This window comes from Petromyzon marinus, chromosome 66 (genome assembly GCF_048934315.1).
Source record: "Petromyzon marinus isolate PM22_M1 ecotype Great Lakes invasive population chromosome 66, UKy_Petmar_22M1.pri1.0, whole genome shotgun sequence".
Lineage (NCBI taxonomy): Eukaryota > Metazoa > Chordata > Hyperoartia > Petromyzontiformes > Petromyzontidae > Petromyzon > Petromyzon marinus.
Window position 1 is genome coordinate 2,158,542 of NC_133732.1, and position 20,852 is coordinate 2,179,393.

Genomic DNA, 20,852 nt, shown 5'->3' on the forward strand with positions numbered 1-20,852 from the left:
CTCTCCCCGTGTCTCTCTCTCTCTCCCCGTGTGTCCCTCTCTCTCTCCCCGTGTGTGTCTCTCTCGCTCCCCGTGTCTCTCTCCCCGTGTCTCTCTCTCCCCGTGTCTCTCTCTCCCCGGGTCTCTCTCTCTCTCTCCCCGTGTCTCTCTCTCCCCGTGTCTCTCTCTCTCTCTCCCCGTGTCTCTCTCTCTCCCTCCCCGTGTCTCTCTCTCTCCCTCCCCGTGTCTCTCTTGTACCGGATGAGTTCCCGGCAGTCACGGTGCCGGATCCGTCCGTGACGAAGCACGGTTTGAGTCGTGCCAGACTCTCAACGGTCGTCCCAGGCCGTGGAAACTCATCCTGAGAGACGACAACATCCCCTAGACACGCACAGAGAAACAGACAGACAGACACACACGGACATGCACGGGGGAGACAGAGAGAGACACAGACACTCACAGAGAGACAGAGAAACACACTCCACTATACACTACAATACACATTCTGCTAGACTACACTATGCACTACGTCAGGGGTCGGCAACCTATGGCTCGCGAGCCAGATGTGGCTCTTTTGATGACTGCATCTGGCTCGCAAATGAATCTTAGCTGACATTTCTTAACATGATAAGTAATGAATAATTCCGCTGACATTAAAGTAAAACATTACAGAAATCACAGTGTTAAAAATAACGTTTAAAATATTAAACATTCTCATGCATTTTAATCCATCCATCAATTTTCTACCGCTCCTGCTCAGGGTTTCAGGTGGCTCAGCCAATCCCAGCTGTCCGACACCAAAACTCTATTTTTATTGGATAATGCGGTAGCTAATATATGCAGAGCAAACCCTTTTGATGAAGAAGATGGCGAAAAGGAAAAAGATGAGGAGTACCCCACATTTCAGCACGAATGGACAGAAGAATTCGCCTTTGTGGAGAGAGTAGGTTTTGCAGTGTGTCTAATATGCAATGATAAAATTTCATCGACGAAACGGTCAAATATAAAGCGGCACTTCGACACACGCCATGCTACATTTGCATCGAAATATTCAGCGGGGGACAGCAGAAAGAAGGCATGCCAAGAGCTACTGTCCAGAGTGCAAGCTAGTCAGCAGCAATTCGGCTAGCTTTGCTGGTTCTTTAGCAATTGTGAGGAACGGAAAGCCATTCACAGATGGCGAGTATGCCAAAACATTCATGCTTGATGTGGCCAACGAACTTTTTGATGACTTTTCGGATAAAGACAAGATAATCAAACGAATAAAAGACATGCCTCTGTCAGCAAAAACTGTTCACGATCGTACCATAATGATGGCAAATCAAGTGGAGGAAACACAAGTGAAGGACATAAATGCAGCGCCATACTTTTCCCTCGCTTTGAATGAATCAACAGACGTAAATCATTTATCCTAGTTCAGTGTGATTGCAAGGTATGCTGCCGGTGACACACTGCGTGAGGAAATTATTGCTGTTTTTCCAATGAAAGGGTCAACAAGAGGGGAGGATTTATTCAAGTCTGTCATTGAGTTCGCTAAAGAAAAAAATCTACCGATGGATTAGCTTATTTCGGTGTGTACTGATGGTGCTCCGTGTATGGTGGGGAAAAACAGAGGATTTGTAGCGCTTTTTCGTCAACATGAAATCCGGACTTTAATTGAAATGAAAGATGTCGAGCATCCTGAGCTAGCTAACACTGAGTGACTCCTGAAGTTTTACTATCTTGTGGACGTGACTGGACATCTGAACCAGCTCAATGTGAAAATGCAAGGCATTGGAAATACAGTCATCCCTTCAACAAGCAGTGTTTGCATTTGAAAACAAGCTGGAACTCTTCATCGTGGATATTGAAACAGGTCGTTTACTGCACTTTGAAAAACTGAGAGAATTTAAAGATGCGTGTACAGCAAGTGACCCCGTTCAACATTTTATCTCCAGCAGCTAGCTGGCCTCACATCTGATCTCCAGCAGTCAATCAAAGCACGCTTTGGAGAATTTCGTGAGCACACTCGTCTTTTCAAGTTCATCACTCATCCACACGAATGTGCAGTGGACAAAGCCGACCTGAGTTACATCCCTGGTGTCTCCATCAGAGATTTTGAGCTGGAAGTTGCTGACCTGAAGGCCTCAGACATGTGGGTGAATAAGTTCAAGTCACTGAATGAAGATTTGGAAAGACTTGAACGACAGCAAGCAGAGCTGGCGAGCAAACACAAGTGGACAGAAATGAAAAAACTTCAACCCGCAGACCAGCTGATTGTCAAAACATGGAACGCGCTTCCTGTCACATACCACACACTGCAGCGTGTGAGTATTGCTGTATTGACCATGTTTGGTTCTACGTATTCATGTGAGCAGTCGTTCTCACCTACGATCCCGTTTAACGGATGAAAGCCTCAACGCCTGCATGAAGCTTAACCTTACCACGTATCAACCAGACTACAAAGCCATCAGCAAAACCATGCAGCACCAGAAGTCGCATTAATGGTAAGAAGTATTTGATTTATTATTGGTTGTTGGTATAACAACGTTATTAAAAAGGATACATTCAGAGACTTGTAAAATTCTAAAATTGGTGGTCTTAGTTAAAAATACACGCATTTCGTTGTATTCAGTGTAAAAAAATATTATATGGCTCTCACGGAAATTTATTTGAAAATATGTGGCTTTCATGGCTCTCTCAGCCAAAAAGGTTCCCGACCCCTGCACTACGTGATGCACTACACACTACTATACACTGTACAGTAAAACCTTGGATTGCGAGCCATAATTCGTTCCGCAAACTCGTTTGTTATCCAAAGCGCTCCTATATCGGTTGTGATCACGTGACGCTCGGCAGTACAAAGCGTGTCTACACGTGAACTGCTGCTCGTATTGCTAAGACCCTCGCTCGTTTATCAAATTAATATTGAATTACACACTGGCAGACCAAGTTACTCGCAATCCAAGGTGTTTACTGTACTACAATACACACACTACACTATACTAAACACTACACTAAACACTACACTAATATACACTACACTATATACTACACACAACACTATACACTACACTATACTACACTAAACACTGCACTAATATACACTCAATATACACTACACACTACACTATACACTACACTAATATACACTCATTACACACTACACTATACTACACTAAACACTACACTAATATACACTCAATATACACTACACACTACACTATAAACACTACACTATACTACACTAAACATACACTCATTACACACTACACTATACATTACACACTACACAATACATTACACACTACACTATACATTACACACTGCACTATACACTACACTAATATACACTCATTACACACTACACTATAATACACTAATTAAACACTACACTATACACTACACTATACTACACTAAACACTACACTCATATACACTCAATATACACTACACTATACAGTGAGGGAAAAAAGTATTTGATCCCCTGCTGATTTAGTACGTTTGCCCACTGACAAAGAAATGATCAGTCTATAATTTTAATGGTAGGTTTATTTGAACACTGAGAGACAGAATAACAACAACAAAAATCCAGAAAAACGCATGTCAAAAATGTTATAAATTGATTTGCATTTTAATGAGGGAAATAAGTATTTGACCCCCTCTCAATCCGAAAGATTTCTGGCTCCCCGGTGTGTTTTATACAGGTAACAAGCTGAGATTAGGAGCACACTCTTAAAGGGAGTGCAATGCAACTTTCAAACCATCACCTCGATTGACAAACTCATCTCTTTAGAGCTGCTCCTTGTTGTTGTTGTTTAGTTTGCTGTCCTTACCCCCACACCTCCGATTAGCCACGGTTGTGTCCGCGTGTCTCCGTGTCCGCGTGTCTCTGTATCCGCGTGTCTGCGTGTCTCCGTGTGTCCATGTCTGCGTGTCTCCGTGTCTCCGTGTCTGCGTGTCTGCGTGTGTTTGCGTGTCTCCGTGTCTGCGTGTGTCTCCGCGTGTCTGCGTTTCTGCGTGTGTCCGCGTGTCCGCGTGTCTGCGTGTCTCTGCGTGTCTCTGCGTGTCTATGTGTCTCCGTGTCTCCGTGTCTGCGTGTCTGCGTGTGTTTGCGTGTCTCCCTGCCTCCGTGTCTGCGTGTCTCCGTGTGTCCGCGTGTCTGCCTGTCTGCGTGTCTCCGCGTCTGCGTGTTTGCGTGTCTCCGTGTGTCCGCGTGTCTCCGTGTCTCCGTGTCTCCGCGTGTCTGCGCGTCTCACCCTTGCGTGTGACGACAGACACGGGAGCGATCTCCCGCGCGAAGGCTCCGGCTTGCACGGCGGCCGCGGTGCGCGCCTGGGACAGCACCGCGAAGTCGTCCTGGTCACGGCGAGACACCGAGAACTGCTTAGCCACGTTCTCCGCTACACGGACGCAACACGCAGACACACAGAGACACACGGGGTGAGAGAGAGAGAGACACACACGGGGTGAGAGAGACAAGAGTCCTGCTGCGTGTGGAGTGATGCGGTACAGGAGGACGTGGAGCTGAGTGGACTTGCCGATGACCGGTACCAGCGGTGTCAAGATCGGCCTCTGTGGAGGACGCTTGTGAAGGATGCTACTGGGCAGTTGGAGGCAGTCACCCTCCAACAACAACGGAGGGCGGAGGAGCGACGCTCAGAACAACGAGCGGAGCGCCGGGTGGCTGAAGCACAGCAGGTTGGCACAGTAGGGGGCACAGGTGGTGCATCAGCCAGTCATCTCAGTCAGTCGACCCGTGGCACCTGCTGGGTCTGTCCCGTGACCTCCTCATGCACCTAGCCTGGCACAGCAGTCAAGCCATGGCACCTGCTGGGTCTGTCCCGTGACCTCCTCATGCACCTAGCCTGGCACAGCAGTCAAGCCATGGCACCTGCTGGGTCTGTCCCGTGACCTCCTCATGCACCTAGCCTGGCACAGCAGTCAAGCCATGGCACCTGCTGGGTCTGTCCCGTGACCTCCTGCCAGCAGGCGTTTGACACTTCACGTGGCTTTAACGTGCACCTGGCCTGGCACAGGCGAAGTGGTGACGTCACCGTCACTCAGTGGCGAATGGCGGTTGTTGTTGTTGTTAGTGGTGGTTATGGTGGTTATCTGGTAGCGGTGAGCGGTGGCGCAGCGGTTAGCGCCACGCTGCGCTACGATCCCAGCAGAGACCCGAGATCGATTCCCGCTCGAGGCCACCAACAAAACCGGTGGTGGTGGTGATAATCTGCAGCGGTCCCGGGCCTCCTCCCCTAGGTCGACTCAGCCTCAAAATGAGTACCTGGTGTGGCGGTGTAGTGTGGTAAACACCGCTAGCACCGAGGGAGACAAAGACGGCCGGGCGTGGTGCTGGCCACCCACCCCCTCGTGGACCAGATTGCCGGTAGCCTTCATAGCTGCTGCTACTCGCTACTAACAGCGCTTGCCCCAACAGCCTATTACAGGCCACGCGGGGGATCTGTCTTTAATGTGGAGCTCTGTGTGTCCGTGTCTCCGTGTCTCTGTGTGCCGTATCAGTCTGTTGCAGGCTACACGCGGGGGATCTTTGTCTTTGTCTGCTGGTAGCTGTTGTCTGGTGGTGGTAGTAGTGGTGGTGGTGGTTGTCTGGTGGTGGTGGTTGTCTGGTGGTGGTGGTTGTCTGGTGGTGGTGGTAGTAGTGGTAGGCTGGTGGTTGTCTGGTGGTGGTGGTGGTGGTTGTCTGGTGGTGGTGGTGTTGGTGGTGGTGGTTGTCTGGTGGTGGTGGTGGTGTTGGTGGTGGTTATCTGGTGGTGGTGGTTGTTTGGTGGTGGTTGTCTGGTGGTGGTGGTGGTTGTCTGGTGGTGGTGGTTGTTTGGTGGTGGTTGTCTGGTGGTGGTGGTTATCTGATGGTGGTGGTTGTCTGGTGGTGGTTGTCTGGTGGTGGTTGTCTGGTGGTGGTGGTTGTCTGGTGGTGGTGATGTTGGTGGTGGTGGTTATCTGGTGGTGGTGGTTATCTGGTGGTGGTGGTTGTCTGGTGGTGGTGTTGGTGGTGGTGGTTATCTGGTGGTGGTGGTTGTCTGGTGGTGGTGGTGGTTATCTGGTGGTGTTGGTTTTCTGATGGTGGTGGTTGTCTGGTGGTGGTTGTCTGGTGGTGGTTGTCTGGTGGTGGTTGTCTGGTGGTGGTGGTGGTTGTCTGGTGGTGGTGGTGTTTGTCTGGTGGTGGTGATGTTGGTGGTGGTGGTTATCTGGTGGTGGTGGTTGTCTGGTGGTGGTGGTGGTGTTGGTGTTGGTGGTTATCTGGTGGTGGTGGTTGTCTGGTGGTGGTGGTGGTTATCTGGTGGTGGTGGTGTTGGTGGTGGTGGTTATCTGGTGGTGGTGGTTGTCTGGAGGTGGTGGTGGTTATCTGGTGGTGGTGGTTGTCTGGTGGTGGTGGTGTTGGTGGTGTTGGTGGTACCGGTCACTCCCATATGGTAGTGCAGGGTGGAGTCTATGAGGCCATCGTGTGTCATGGTGTCAACCATCGTGGCGTCGCCCATCTTCACCCCCGCCCTCACGTACACAGCGTGGGGTGCCTACGGGGAGACACACACACACGTTACCCCGGGGAGACACACACACACACACGTTACCCCGGGGAGACACACACACACACACACACGTTACCCCGGGGAGACACACACACACGTTACCCCGGGGAGACACACACACACACTACCCCGGGGAGACACACACACACACACACGTTACCCCGGGGAGACACACACACACACACGTTACCCCGGGGAGACACACACACACGTTACCCCGGGGAGACACACACACACACACGTTACCCCGGGGAGACACACACACACGTTACCCCGGGGAGACACACACACACGTTACCCCGGGGAGACACACACACACACACGTTACCCCGGGGAGACACACACACACACACACACGTTACCCTGGGGAGACACACACACGTTACCCCGGGGAGACACACACACACACACACGTTACCCCGGGGAGACACACACACACACACACGTTACCCCGGGGAGACACACACACACACACGTTACCCCGGGGAGACACACACACACACACACACGTTACCCCGGGGAGACACACACACACACACACACACGTTACCCCGGGGAGACACACACACACACACGTTACCCCGGGGAGACACACACACACGTTACCCCGGGGAGACACACACACACACGTTACCCCGGGGAGACACACACACACACGTTACCCCGGGGAGACACACACACACACACACGTTACCCCGGGGAGACACACACACACACACACGTTACCCCGGGGAGACACACACACACACACACGTTACCCCGGGGAGACACACACACACACGTTACCCCGGGGAGACACACACACACGTTACCCCGGGGAGACACACACACACACACGTTACCCCGGGGAGACACACACACACACGTTACCCCGGGGAGACACACACACACACACACGTTACCCCGGACAGACACACACACACACACGTTACCCCGGACAGACACACACACACGTTACCCCGGACAGACACACACACACGTTACCCCGGACAGACACACACACACACACACGTTACCCCGGGAGACACACACACACACACACGTTACCCCGGGGAGACACACACACACACACACACGTTACCCCGGGAGACACACACACACACACGTTACCCCGGGGAGACACACACACACACACGTTACCCCGGGGAGACACACACACATGTTACCCCGGGGAGACATACACACACACGTTACCCCGGGGAGACACACACACACACATGTTACTCCGGGGAGACACACACACGTTACCCCGGGGAGACACACACACACACACACACGTTATCCCGGGAGACACACACACACACGTTACCCCGGGGAGACACACACACACACATGTTACTCCGGGGAGACACACACACGTTACCCCGGGGACACACACACACACACGTTACCCCGGGGAGACACACACACACGTTACCCCGGGGAGACACACACACACACACGTTACCCCGGGGAGACACACACACGTCACCCCGGGGAGACACACACACACACACACACGTTACCCCGGGGAGACACACACACGTCACCCCGGGGAGACACACACACACACACGTTACCCCGGGGAGACACACACACGTTACCCCGGGGAGACACACACACGTTACCCCGGGGAGACACACACACGTTACCCCGGGGTGACACACACACACGTTACCCCGGGGAGACACACACACAGGCGCGGAGACACGCGCAGAGACACATGGAGACACATCGAGACACACACAAAGCCACGCTTGGAGACATACAAGAAGACACACACAGAGACACACGCAGAGACACACGCAGAGACACACGCAGAGACACACACTAAGCCACACGTGGAGACACACGTGGAGACACGTGGAGACACACGTGGAGACACACGTGGAGACACACGTGGAGACACGTGGAGACACACGCGGAGACACGCGAAGACACACGGAGACACACACGCGGAGACACACGCGGAGACACGCGGAGACACACACGCGGAGACACACGTGGAGACACACGCGGAGACACACACGGAGACACGTGGAGACACACGCAGAGACACACGCGGAGACACACGCAGAGACACACGCGGAGACACACGCGGAGAGACACACGCGGAGAGACACACACGGAGAGACACACGCGGAGACACACACATGCGGAGACACACACGCGGAGACACACACGCGTGGAGACACACACACGTGGAGACACACACACGTTGAGAGACACACACGCGGAGACACACACACGCGGAGACACACACGCGGAGACACACACGCGTGGAGACACACACACGTTGAGAGACACACACGCGGAGACACACACACGTGGAGACACACACACGCGGAGACACACACGCGTGGAGACACACACGCGTGGAGACACACACACGTGGAGACACACACACGTTGAGAGACACACACGCGGAGACACACACACGTGGAGACACACACACGCGGAGACACACACGCGTGGAGACACACACACGTGGAGACACACACACGTTGAGAGACACACACGCGGAGACACACACACGTGGAGACAGCCACCTGGCTCATGCTCTCCTGTCCCCCGGCCAGCACGATATCCACGTCCCGCTGCCTCACGGCCTGGGCACCCAGGCAGACGGCGCGGAGACCGGAGCCGCACAACATGTTGAGTCCGCACGCGGGGACGGAGACAGGGAGACCCGCGGACAGAGACGCACGCCTAGCCGGGTTCTGTCCCTGGCCTGAAGACACAGGGAGACAGGGAGACACACGGAGAGAGTGAGAGTGAGACAGGGAGACACACGGAGAGAGAGACAGGGAGACACACGGAGAGAGAGAGAGAGAGCGAGACAGGGAGACACACGGAAAGAGAGAGAGAGACAGGGAGACACACGGAGAGAGAGAGAGACAGGGAGACACACGGAGAGAGAGAGTGAGACAGAGAGACACACGGAGAGAGAGAGAGTGAGACAGGGAGGCACGCAGGGAGACAGAGACGGAGAGACAGACACAGACGGGGAGGAGACAGTGAGACAGGGAGACACACGGAGAGACAGGGAGAGACACGGAGAGACACGTGGGGAGAAAGGGTGAGACAGGGAGTAAGTAGGTGAGTGAGCGAGCGAGTGAGCGAGCGAGTGAGTGAGCGAGTGGGTGAGCGAGTGGGCTAGCGAGGGATTAGTGAGTGTGTGAGTGGGTGATTGTGTGAGCGAGCGAGTGTTTGAGTGTATGAGCGAGTGTGTGACAGTGAGTTGGGTGTGTGTGTGAATGAGGGAGAGTGGGTGAGTGAGAGTGGGTGAGTGTGTGAGCGAGTGTGTGAGTGAGCGAGTGTGTGAGCAAGTGAACGAGTGTGTGAGCGAGCGAGTGTGTGACAGTGAGTTGGGTGTGTGTGCGAGTGAGTGGGTGAGTGTTTGAGTGTGTGAGAGAGTGAGTGAGTGTGTGAGCGAGTGTGTGAAAGTGAGTTGGGTGTGTGTGTGAGTGAGTGAGAGTGGGTGAGTGAGAGTGGGTGAGTGTGTGAGCGAGTATGTGAGTGAGCGAGTGTGTGAGCGAGTGAACGAGTGTGTGAGCGAGTGAACGGGTGTGTGAGCGAGTGAGCGAGCGAGTGTGTGACAGTGAGTTGGGTGTGTGTGTGAGTGAGTGAGTGTGTGAGAGTGGGTGTGTGAGCGAGTGAGTGAGCGAGTATGTGAGCGAGTGAACGAATGTGTGAGCGAGTGAGTGTGTGAGAGTGGGTGAGTGTGTGAGCGAGTGTGTGAGCGAGTGAGTGTGTGAGTCTTTGAGTGTGTGAGTGCGAGCGAGTGTGTGGGTGAGCGAGGGAGTGAGCGAGTGTGTGAGTGAGTTGGGTGTGTGTGTGCAAGTGAGTGGGTGAGTGTTTGAGTGAGCGAGTGAGTGGGTGAGCGAGTGAGTGAGCGAGTGTGTAACAGTGAGTTGGGTGTGTGTGCGAGTGAGTGGGTGAGTGTTTGAGTGAGTTGTGTGTGTGTGAGTGTTTGAGTGTGTGAGAGAGTGAGTGTGTGAGCGAGTGAGTGAGCGAGTGAGTGACAGTGAATTGGGTGTGTGTGCGAGTGAGTGTGTGAGCGAGTGTGTGAGTGTTTGAGTGTGTGAGAGAGTGTGTGAGTGTTTGAGTGTGTGAGAGAGTGTGTGAGTGTTTGAGTGTGTGAGAGAGTGTGTGAGTGTTTGAGTGTGTGAGAGAGTGAGCGAGTGTGTGAGCGAGTGAGTGAGTGAGCGAGCGAGTGACAGTGAATTGGGTGTTTGTGCGAGTGAGTGTGTGAGTGCGTGAGCGAGTGGGTGGGTGAGCGAGTGAGTGAGCGAGTGAGTGACAGTGAGTAAGTTGTGTGTGCGAGTGAGTGGGTGAGTGTTTGAGTGAGCGAGTGAGTGAACGAGTGTGTGAGTGATTGTTTAACAGTGAGTAGGGTGTGTGTTTGAGTGAGCGAGCGAGTTGGGTGTGTGTGAGTGTGTGAGCGAGTGAGCGAGTGTGTGACAGTGAGTAGGGTGTGTGTGTGAGTGAGCGAGCGAGTGAGTTGGGTGTGTGTGAGTGTGTGAGCGAGTGAGCGAGTCTGTGAGCGAGTGTGTGACAGTGAGTTGGGTGTGTGTGAGTGGGTGAGCGAGTGTGTGAGTGAGCGAGTGTGTGTGGGTGAGCGAGTGTGTGAGTGAGTGGGCGAGTGGGTGGGTGAGTGACAGTGAGTAGGGTGTGAGTGTTTGAGTGTATGAGAGAGTGAGTGAGCGAGTGTGTGACAGTGAGTAGGGTGTGTGTGTGTGAGTGTAGGAGAGAGTGAGTGAGCGAGTGTGTGACAGTGAATTGGGTGTGTGTGTGAGTGAGCGAGCGAGTGAGTTGGGTGTGTGTGAGTGTGTGTGTCAGCGAGTGTGTGAGCGAGTGTGTGACAGTGAGTTGGGTGTGTGTGAGTGGGTGAGCGAGTGTGTGAGTGAGCGAGTGTGTATGGGTGAGCGAGTGTGTGAGTGAGCGAGTGTGTATGGGTGAGCGAGTGTGTGAGTGTGTGAGTGAGCGAGTGTGTGAGTGAGTTGGGTGTGTGTGAGTGGGTGAGCGAGTGTGTGAGTGAGCGAGTGTGTGTGGGTGAGCGAGTGTGTGAGTGAGTGTGTGAGTGTGTGAGTGAGCGAGTGTGTGAGTGAGTTGGGTGTGTGTGTGCGTCTGTCTCTTACCAGCTGTGAGTACCTGTCCCAGGATCACCTCCCCCACGTCGTTCGCGGACATGGAGGCACGGGACAAAGCCTCCTTCAGCACCACGGCGCCCAGAGAGTGGGCAGGGATTGTGGACAGACTCCCATTGAGAGAACCTGCAACCACACACAACCACAACTATTACACATAACCACCACAACAACAACCACCACCACCACAGTTACACACACAAAACCACCACAACAACAACCACCACCACCACCACGGTTACACACACAAAACCACCACAACAACAACAACCACCACACACACACACACAATTACCACAACTATCATCAATACACTCACAACCACAACTATTACAGACACACACAACCACCACAACAACCACCACAACGGTTACACACACCACGGTTACACACACACACACAACCACCACGGTTACACACACACACAACCACCACAACAACAACCACCACCACGGTTACACACGCAACTATCATCAATACACACACAACCACCACAACAACAACCACCACCACCACCACCACGGTAACACACACACAACTTCCACAACTATCATCAATACACTCACAACCACAACTATTACAGATACACACAACCACCACAACAACAACCACCACGGTAATACGCACACACAACCACCACCATGGTTACACACACACAACTATCGTCAATACACACATAACCACCACCACAACTATCATCAATGCACACACACACAACCACCACCACGGTTACACACACACACAACTACCACAACCACCGCTACACATACAACCACCATCACCACAATTATCATTAATACACATACAACCACAACCACCGTTACAAACAACCACAACCATCACAACCACCACCGTTACAACAACCGCCACTCGCCACTAAGTGGCGGTGACGTCACCACGACGTTTGTGCCAGGCTATGTGCACGTTGAGGCCACGTGAAGTGTCGAACGCCCGCTGGGAGGAGGTCACGGGACAGCCCCAGAAGGTGCCATGGGTCGACTGACTGAGATGACTGAGATGATGCACCACCTGTGCCCCCTACTGTGCAAACTTGCTGTGTTTTAGCCACCCGGCGCTCCGCTCGTTGTTGTGAGCGTCGCTCCTCCGCCCTCCGTTGTTGTTGGAGGGCGACTACCTCCAACTGCCCAGTAGCGTCCATTACGAGCCTCCTCCGCAGAGGCTGATCTTGACACCGTTGGTACCAGTCATCGGCAAGTCCACTAAGCTCCACGTCCTCCTGTACCACATCACTCCATCTCTTCTCCAGCCCGTGCCGTGCCCGTTTAGCCCCCTCGATCCGGCCGAACAAAAGCTGTTTCGGCATGCGGTGGCTGGGCATGCGGGCTACATGACCCAGCCAACGCAGCCTTGCCTGCCGGAGGAGCTCACCGATGGGACTTTGTCCAGATATCTCAAGAATTTGTGAGCTCCTCACACAATCCAGCCTGCAGGTTAAACCCAGGATGGATCGTAGGCATGCCAGCCTAAATGTTTCTAACCGGCGAATACGTTCCATTAGGGGAATCCATGTTTCGCAAGCGTAAAGAAGGGAAGGAATGGCCGTGGCTGAGAAGACCTGAAGCTTCGTGTGGAGCGACAAACCAGGTAGCTTCCACACAGCGTTACGCAACCAATTCAAAGATAATGCCGCTCGACTGATTGAGTGAGAACTCTGCTGTCAAACTGGAGCCGGTCATGAACACACTGCCCAGGTATGGAAAACTCTCCACTCTCTCCACAACTGACTGCTCCATCACACAAAACTACCACCACCACTACACACACACACAAACTACCACCACTACACACACACACAAACCACCACCACCACTACACACACACAAACCACCACCACCACTACACACACAAATCACCACCACCACTACACACACAAAAACTACCACCACCACTACACACACACACAAACCACCACCACTACACACACACACAAACCACCACCACTACACACACACACACAAACCACCACCACCACTACACACACACACACAACCACCACCACTACACACACACAACCACCACCACCACTACACACACACAACCACCACTACACACACAAAACCACCACCACCACCACTACACACACACAACCACCACCACTACACACACACAACCACCACCACTACACACACACAACCACCACCACTACACACACACAACCACCACCACTACACACACACAACCACCACCACCACACACACACAACCACCACCACCACTACACACACAACCACCACCACCACTACTACACACACAACCACCACCACCACTACTACACACACAACCACCACCACCACTACTACACACACAACCACCACCACCACTACACACACAACCACCACCACCACTACACACACAACCACCACTACACACACACAACCACCACCACCACTACACACACACAACCACCACCACCACTACACACACACACACACAAACCACCACCACTACACACACACACAAACCACCACCACCACTACACACACAACCACCACCACCACTACACACACAACCACCACCACCACTACACACACAACCACCACCACCACTACACACACAACCACCACCACCACTACACACACAACCACCACCACCACTACACAAACACAACCACCACCACCACCACTACACAAACACAACCACCACCACCACTACACAAACACAACCACCACCACCACCACACACACAACCACCACTACTACACACACAACCACCACCACCACTACTACAAACACAACCACCACCACCACTACTACACACACAACCACCACCACCACTACTACACACACAACCACCACTACTACACACACACAACCACCACCACCACTACACACACACAACCACCACCACCACTACACACACACAAACCACCACCACCACTACACACACACAAACCACCACCACCACTAAACACACACAAACCACCACCACCACTAAACACACACACACCACCACCACCACTAAACACACACACACCACCACTAAACACACACACACACCACTACTAAACACACACACCACCACTAAACACACACACACCACCACCACCACTAAACACACACACACCACCACTAAACACACACACACACCACTACTAAACACACACACCACCACTAAACACACACACACACACACCACCACTAAACACACACACACACACCACCACTAAACACACACACACCACCACTAAACACACACACACCACCACTAAACACACACACACACCACCACTAAACACACACACCACCACTAAACACACACACACACCACCACCACTAAACACACACACACACACCACCACTAAACACACACACACAACCACCACTAAACACACACACACAACCACCACTAAACACACACACAACCACCACTAAACACACACACAACCACCACTAAACACACACACACACCACCAATAAACACACACACACACACCACCACCAAACACACACACACCACCACTAAACACACACACACACCACCACTAAACACACACACACACAACCACCACTAAACACACACACAACCACCACTAAACACACACACACACAACCACCACTAAACACACACACACAACCACCACCAAACACACACACACACCACCACTAAACACACACACCACCACTAAACACACACACACCACCACTAAACACACACACACCACCACTACAACAACAACCGCCATTCGCCACTAAGTGGCGGTGACGTCACCACGACGCTTGTGCCAGGCTATGTGCACCCTGAGGCCACGTGAAGTGTCGAACGCCCGCTGGCAGGAGGTCACGGGGCAGACCCAGGTGCCACGGGTCGACTGACTGAGATGACTGGCTGATGCACCACCTGTGCCCCCTACTGTGCCAACCTGCTGTGCTTTAGCCACCCGGCGCTCCGCTCGCTGTTGTGAGCGTCGCTCCTCCGCCCTCCGTTGTTGTTGGAGGGCGACTGCCTCCAACTGCCCAGTAGCATCCTTCACGAGCCTCCTCCACAGAGGCCGATCTTGACACCGCTGGTACCAGTCATCGGCAAGTCCACTCAGCTCCACGTCCTCCTGTACCACATCACTCCATCTCTTCTCTAGCCCGTGCCGCGCCCGCTTAGCCCCCTCAATCCGGCCAAACAAAAGCTGTTTCGGCATGCGGTGGCTGGGCATGCGGGCTACATGACCCAGCCATCGCAGCCTTGCCTGCCGGAGGAGCTCACCGATGGGACCCTGCCCAGATCTTTCAAGGATTTGTGAGCTCCTCACACAATCCAGTCTGGTTAAACCCAGGATGGATCGTAGGCAGGCCAGCCTAAATGTTTCTAACCGGCGAAGATGTTCCATTAGGGGGGTCCACGTTTCGCAAGCGTAGAGAAGGGAGGGAATGACCGTGGCCGAGAAGACCTGAAGCTTAGTGCGGAGCGACAGACCAGGTAGCTTCCACACAGCGTTACGCAACCGATGAAAAGATATTGCCGCTCGACTGATTCGGAGTGAGACCTCTGCTGTTAAACTGGAGCCAGTCATAAGCACACTGCCCAGGTATGGGAAACTCTCCACTCTCTCCACAACTGCCCCATCACCGATTGGGAGTTGTGGGGGTGGAGTGTCCGATGGTACAAAATACCCAGACAGGTGCTTGGTTTTGGTGGGGCTGATGGTAAGGCCCCATATCTCTTAGTGGCACGCTCCAGTCTCAGCAGCAGCGTCTCCAACTCCTCCTCTGAATGAGCAGCTATTACAAAATCAGCATACATAACGTGGTTGAGCAATAGGGAGCCATCCCTTGACCGCATCCGGGCATCGATCAGCCTCCCATTATATCTGTACCATATGGAGATTCCCCCGGTACAGCTATTGAAGGCTTCACGAACTACGTGGTCGAAATATATGTTAAATAATGTGGCAGCCAGAGGACATCCCTGTCGCACCCCAAGGTGTACAGGGAAAGGCTCGGACTCCCGGCCACGTAGTTTTACCCGGGCCCGCTCGCCATCATGAAGGTCCTTAATGATCGTGAGCAGAGGGTCAGGTACTCCAAAAGCACGAAGAACAACCCAGAGCCCAGGCCTATTGCTGGTATCATAGGCCTTGACCAGGTCAATAAAGCAGAGATGTAGGTCTTGCTGGAATTCCCTACACCTCTGCTGTAGCAGACATAAAATATGGCATCTGTGCAGGACCGCCCTTTCCTGAAACCGCATTGGGGCTCCGGAAGCCTCTCCTCAGCGTGCCTGGCAAGGCGATGTTGAATAATCCTTGCCAGGACCTTTCCCGACACACTGAGGAGTGAGATGCCCCTGTAGTTGTTACAGTCTGTGCGGTCCCCCTTCTTAAAGTGGGGGACCACCAGGGCATCCTTCCAATCCTGCGGAACCCATCCAGTGGTCCAGACTGTTATGATGTCATATAGGGCAGTCTGTGCACAAACTCCACCCTCCCTCAGCATTTCGATTGGGAGATCATCTCTGCCCACTGCCTTTCCTGGTCTCAGACTCCGGATCGCCCTCAGTACTTCAACAGATGGAACTTCAGCCAGCCACTCACAGGGGGTGACTTCTTCCAATATTTGAGGCACCGCAGCCTCAGCAGGGTCATCCTCACTTTGTGCCACGATGTTTTCCTGGCTGAGGGATTTTCCCTCCCCCAGGACCTCACAGAAATGCTCAGCAAATCTGCAAACCTGTTCCTGGTGGTCAGAGATTGAATCACCGTTTTTTCCCCTGATGGTAATAGGTGTGGCGCTGCAGGTTACTTTTTTGATGGAGTTAAATAGAGATTTGTGATCGCGGGCCACTGAGGCAGACTCCATCTCCTCAGCAACCCGCGACCACCACCCATCCTTGCAGCGCCTCACGGCTCTCCGAACCTCCGAGCGAAGGCTGCAGTAAGCCTCCTCATTTTCTGATGTGGGATTCTGTAGCCGATGACAGTGGGCCTGTCGCTTTTTCTCAACCATCCTGAACACCTCCTCTTGTCAGCCAGGGTCTCTGGGGAGGTCCTGACCGGGGGCTCTGGCTCTGGACGGGTGCGAGGGGCTGGGAACCCCTCCACCTTCAAAAAATTACCACGAAACTACGACTTAAACCACCACTACACACACACACAACCACCACACACACACACAACCACCACCACTACACACACAACCACCACTACCACTACACACACAACCACCACTACCACTACACACACAACCACTACACACACACAACCACCACTACACACACACCACACACACACACCACACACACAACCACCACTACACACACACAACCACCACTACACACACACTACCACCACCACCACTACACACACAACCACCACTACTACCCACACACAACCACCACCACCATTACACACACACAACCACCACTACACACACAACCACCACTACACACACAACCACCACTACACACACACAACCACCACTACACACACACAACCACCACTACACACACACCACACACAACCACCACCATTACACACACAACCACCACCACTACACACACACAACCACCACCACTACACACACACAACCACCACCACTACACAACCACCACCACTACACACAACCACCACCACTACACACAACCACCTCCACTACACACACACACACACTACACATACATCACACACACAACCACCTCCACTACACACACACACTACACACACACAACCACCACCACCATTACACACACAACCACCACCACCACCACCACACCACACACACAGTCACCACCACTACACACACACAACCACCACCACCACTACACATACACACAACCACTACCACCACTACACACACACAACCACCACCACACACAACCACCACCACTACACACACACAACCACCACCACTACACACACACACAACCACCACCACTACACACACACCACACACACAACCACCACCACCATTACACACACACACAACCACCACTACACACACACAGCCACCACTACACACACACCACACACACAACCACCACCACTACTACCCACACACAACCACCACCACCACTACACACACACAACCACCACCATTGTTACACGGCAAAGACAAACATCCCCTGTGTAGCGTGTAACAGACTGTCAGGGCAAGTGGCTGCTAGCAAGCAGCAGCAGCAGTGCCGATGAAGGCCCCCAGGCACTGTGGCACACACAGAGGGGGTGGGTGGCCAGAACCACCACGCCCCGGCAGGACCGCCTTTGTCTCCCCAAGTGCTAGCGATGTTCACTACACGCCGCACCAAGCAGAAATTTGAGGCCGAGTCGACCTAGGGGGGGGGGGGAACCCAGGACCGGTTCAGATCATCGCTATCACTGCTGGTGGTGCTCTTGGCGGCGGTGGCCGTGAGCGGGAATCGAACTCTGGTGCGTAGCGCTAACCGCTGCACCACCGCTCATCACCCCACAGTGAATTACGAATCGCGCGAGACACTTGAGCCTCACGAGGCGCCATCCACGCGAGACGAAGCCGCCAGCCAATCCGAGCACGGCTCCTGAGCCCCTCCCACACCCCCCCGTGCCGTCCTCCTATCCCGTGCAGCCCCGCCCCCCGCAGCTCCTCCCCCCACCGCGCCTCTCCCCATCGAGTCGCGAGTTCTGATTGGCTCAGCTGCCTAGGGCCCCCTCCGCCTACCACCTCTACGGTGGCCTCGCGCGCCCCTCCGAGTCGGGCATCGCGATTTTAATTTGATTTCACAACGCCCACTGTTGGGTGCCATTGCATGAGTGTACTGTGCAGTACAGTACGTTGAACTTCTTTCGCACCGTACGTAGCCAACCGGGGCTAATTGGAGGTGCAGCGGGAAGGACAACAAACTATGGGTCTCTGCGTGAGTCTGTGGGTCTCTGCGTGAGTCTATGGATCTCTGTGTCTGAGTCTGTGGGTCTCTGAGTGAGTCTATGGGACTCTGAGTGAGTCTATGGGACTCTGAGTGAGTCTATGGGTCTTTGTGCGAGTCTGTGGGTCTCTGCGTGAGTCTGTGGGTCTCTGTGTGAGTCTGTGGGTTTCTGTGTGTGAGTCTATGGGTCTCTGTGTGAGCCTATGGGTGTCTGTGTGAGTCTATGGGTCTCTGTGTGACTCTATGGGTGTCTGTGTGAGTCTACGGGTCTCTGTTTGAGTCTACGGGTCTCTGTGTGAGTCTACGGGTCTCTGTGTGAGTCTACGGGTCTCTGTGTGAGTCTACGGGTCTCTGTGTGAGTCTACGGGTCTCTGTGTGAGTCTATGGGTGTCTGTGTGAGTCTGTGGGTCTCTGTGTGACTCTATGGGTCTTTGTGTGACTCTATGGGTCTCTGTGTTACTCTATGGGTCTCTGTGTTACTCTATGGGTCTCTGTGCGAGTCTGTGGGTCTCTGTGCGAGTCTGTGGGTCTCTGTGCGAGTCTGTGGGTCTCTGTGCGAGTCTGTGGGTCTCTGTGCGAGTCTGTGGGTCTCTGTGCGAGTCTGTGGGTCTCTGTGTGAGTCTGTGGGTCTCTGTGTCTGAGTCTGTGGGTCTCTGTGTCTGAGTCTGTAGGTCTCTGTGCGAGTCTGTGGGTCTCTGTGCGAGTCTGGGTCTCTGTGTGAGTCTGTGGGTCTCTGTGTGAGTCTATGGATCTCTGTGTCTGAGTCTGTGGGTCTCTGAGTGAGTCTACGGGTCTTTGTGTGAGTCTGTGGGTCTCTGCGTGAGTCTATGGGTCTCTGCGTGAGTTTATGGGTCTCTGTGTGAGTCTATGGTTCTCTGTGTGAGTCTGTGGGTCTCTGTGTGAGTCTGTGGTAGTGAACATTTCGCAGTCCACTCAGTGAACATTGCAGCGACGGTGCCTTGCGAACCGATGGGAGTGCGAACGGCCGAGACGATGACGACGTCGTCCTTCATGGCTCTTCGTTGCGTTGCGTCCGGCCGACTGCTGGGTGAGGAGGAGAAGGATTAAACCATATGAGCTATAAAGCTCTTCTGTTACAACGTTAAAGTTTCAGTTTCAATGTTTCAGGTATAGCCCTGTGAGCCGTGCGGCTCTTGACTCGATCGCAACAAAACAAAAACACGAACAAGAAAACATCTTCTTGGTTCTTTCGCTAAAGTCACGTAGAAGGAAAATAATAAAACGTAATAAAATCCTTACGTTTCGGCCACAACGCAAGCAGTCCTCCTGCATTGTGGCCTAAACGTCGTAAGAATTTTATTATGTTTTATTATTTTATTATTTCCCTTCTACGTGGCTTTACCGAA

General features: G+C 53.2%; 1 protein-coding gene across 2 annotated transcripts in view; it reads right to left on the reverse strand.

Moving 5' to 3' along the window:
- ACAT2 (acetyl-CoA acetyltransferase 2) overlaps nucleotides 1-20,852 on the reverse strand; it is a 33,146-nt gene that overhangs the window by 11,932 nt on the left and 362 nt on the right. The window contains exons 2-7 of one of the 2 annotated variants that reach the window (XM_076054390.1): nucleotides 20,453-20,526; nucleotides 11,630-11,764; nucleotides 9,038-9,219; nucleotides 6,377-6,494; nucleotides 4,218-4,361; nucleotides 238-360 (exon numbers count right to left, since the gene is read on the reverse strand). In XM_076054390.1, coding sequence (XP_075910505.1) covers nucleotides 238-360; nucleotides 4,218-4,361; nucleotides 6,377-6,494; nucleotides 9,038-9,219; nucleotides 11,630-11,764; nucleotides 20,453-20,526 — 776 coding nt within the window. Of the gene's footprint in view, nucleotides 1-237; nucleotides 361-4,217; nucleotides 4,362-6,376; nucleotides 6,495-9,037; nucleotides 9,220-11,629; nucleotides 11,765-20,452; nucleotides 20,530-20,852 lie in introns of both variants that reach the window. The other variant, XM_076054389.1, reaches the window with a different exon arrangement.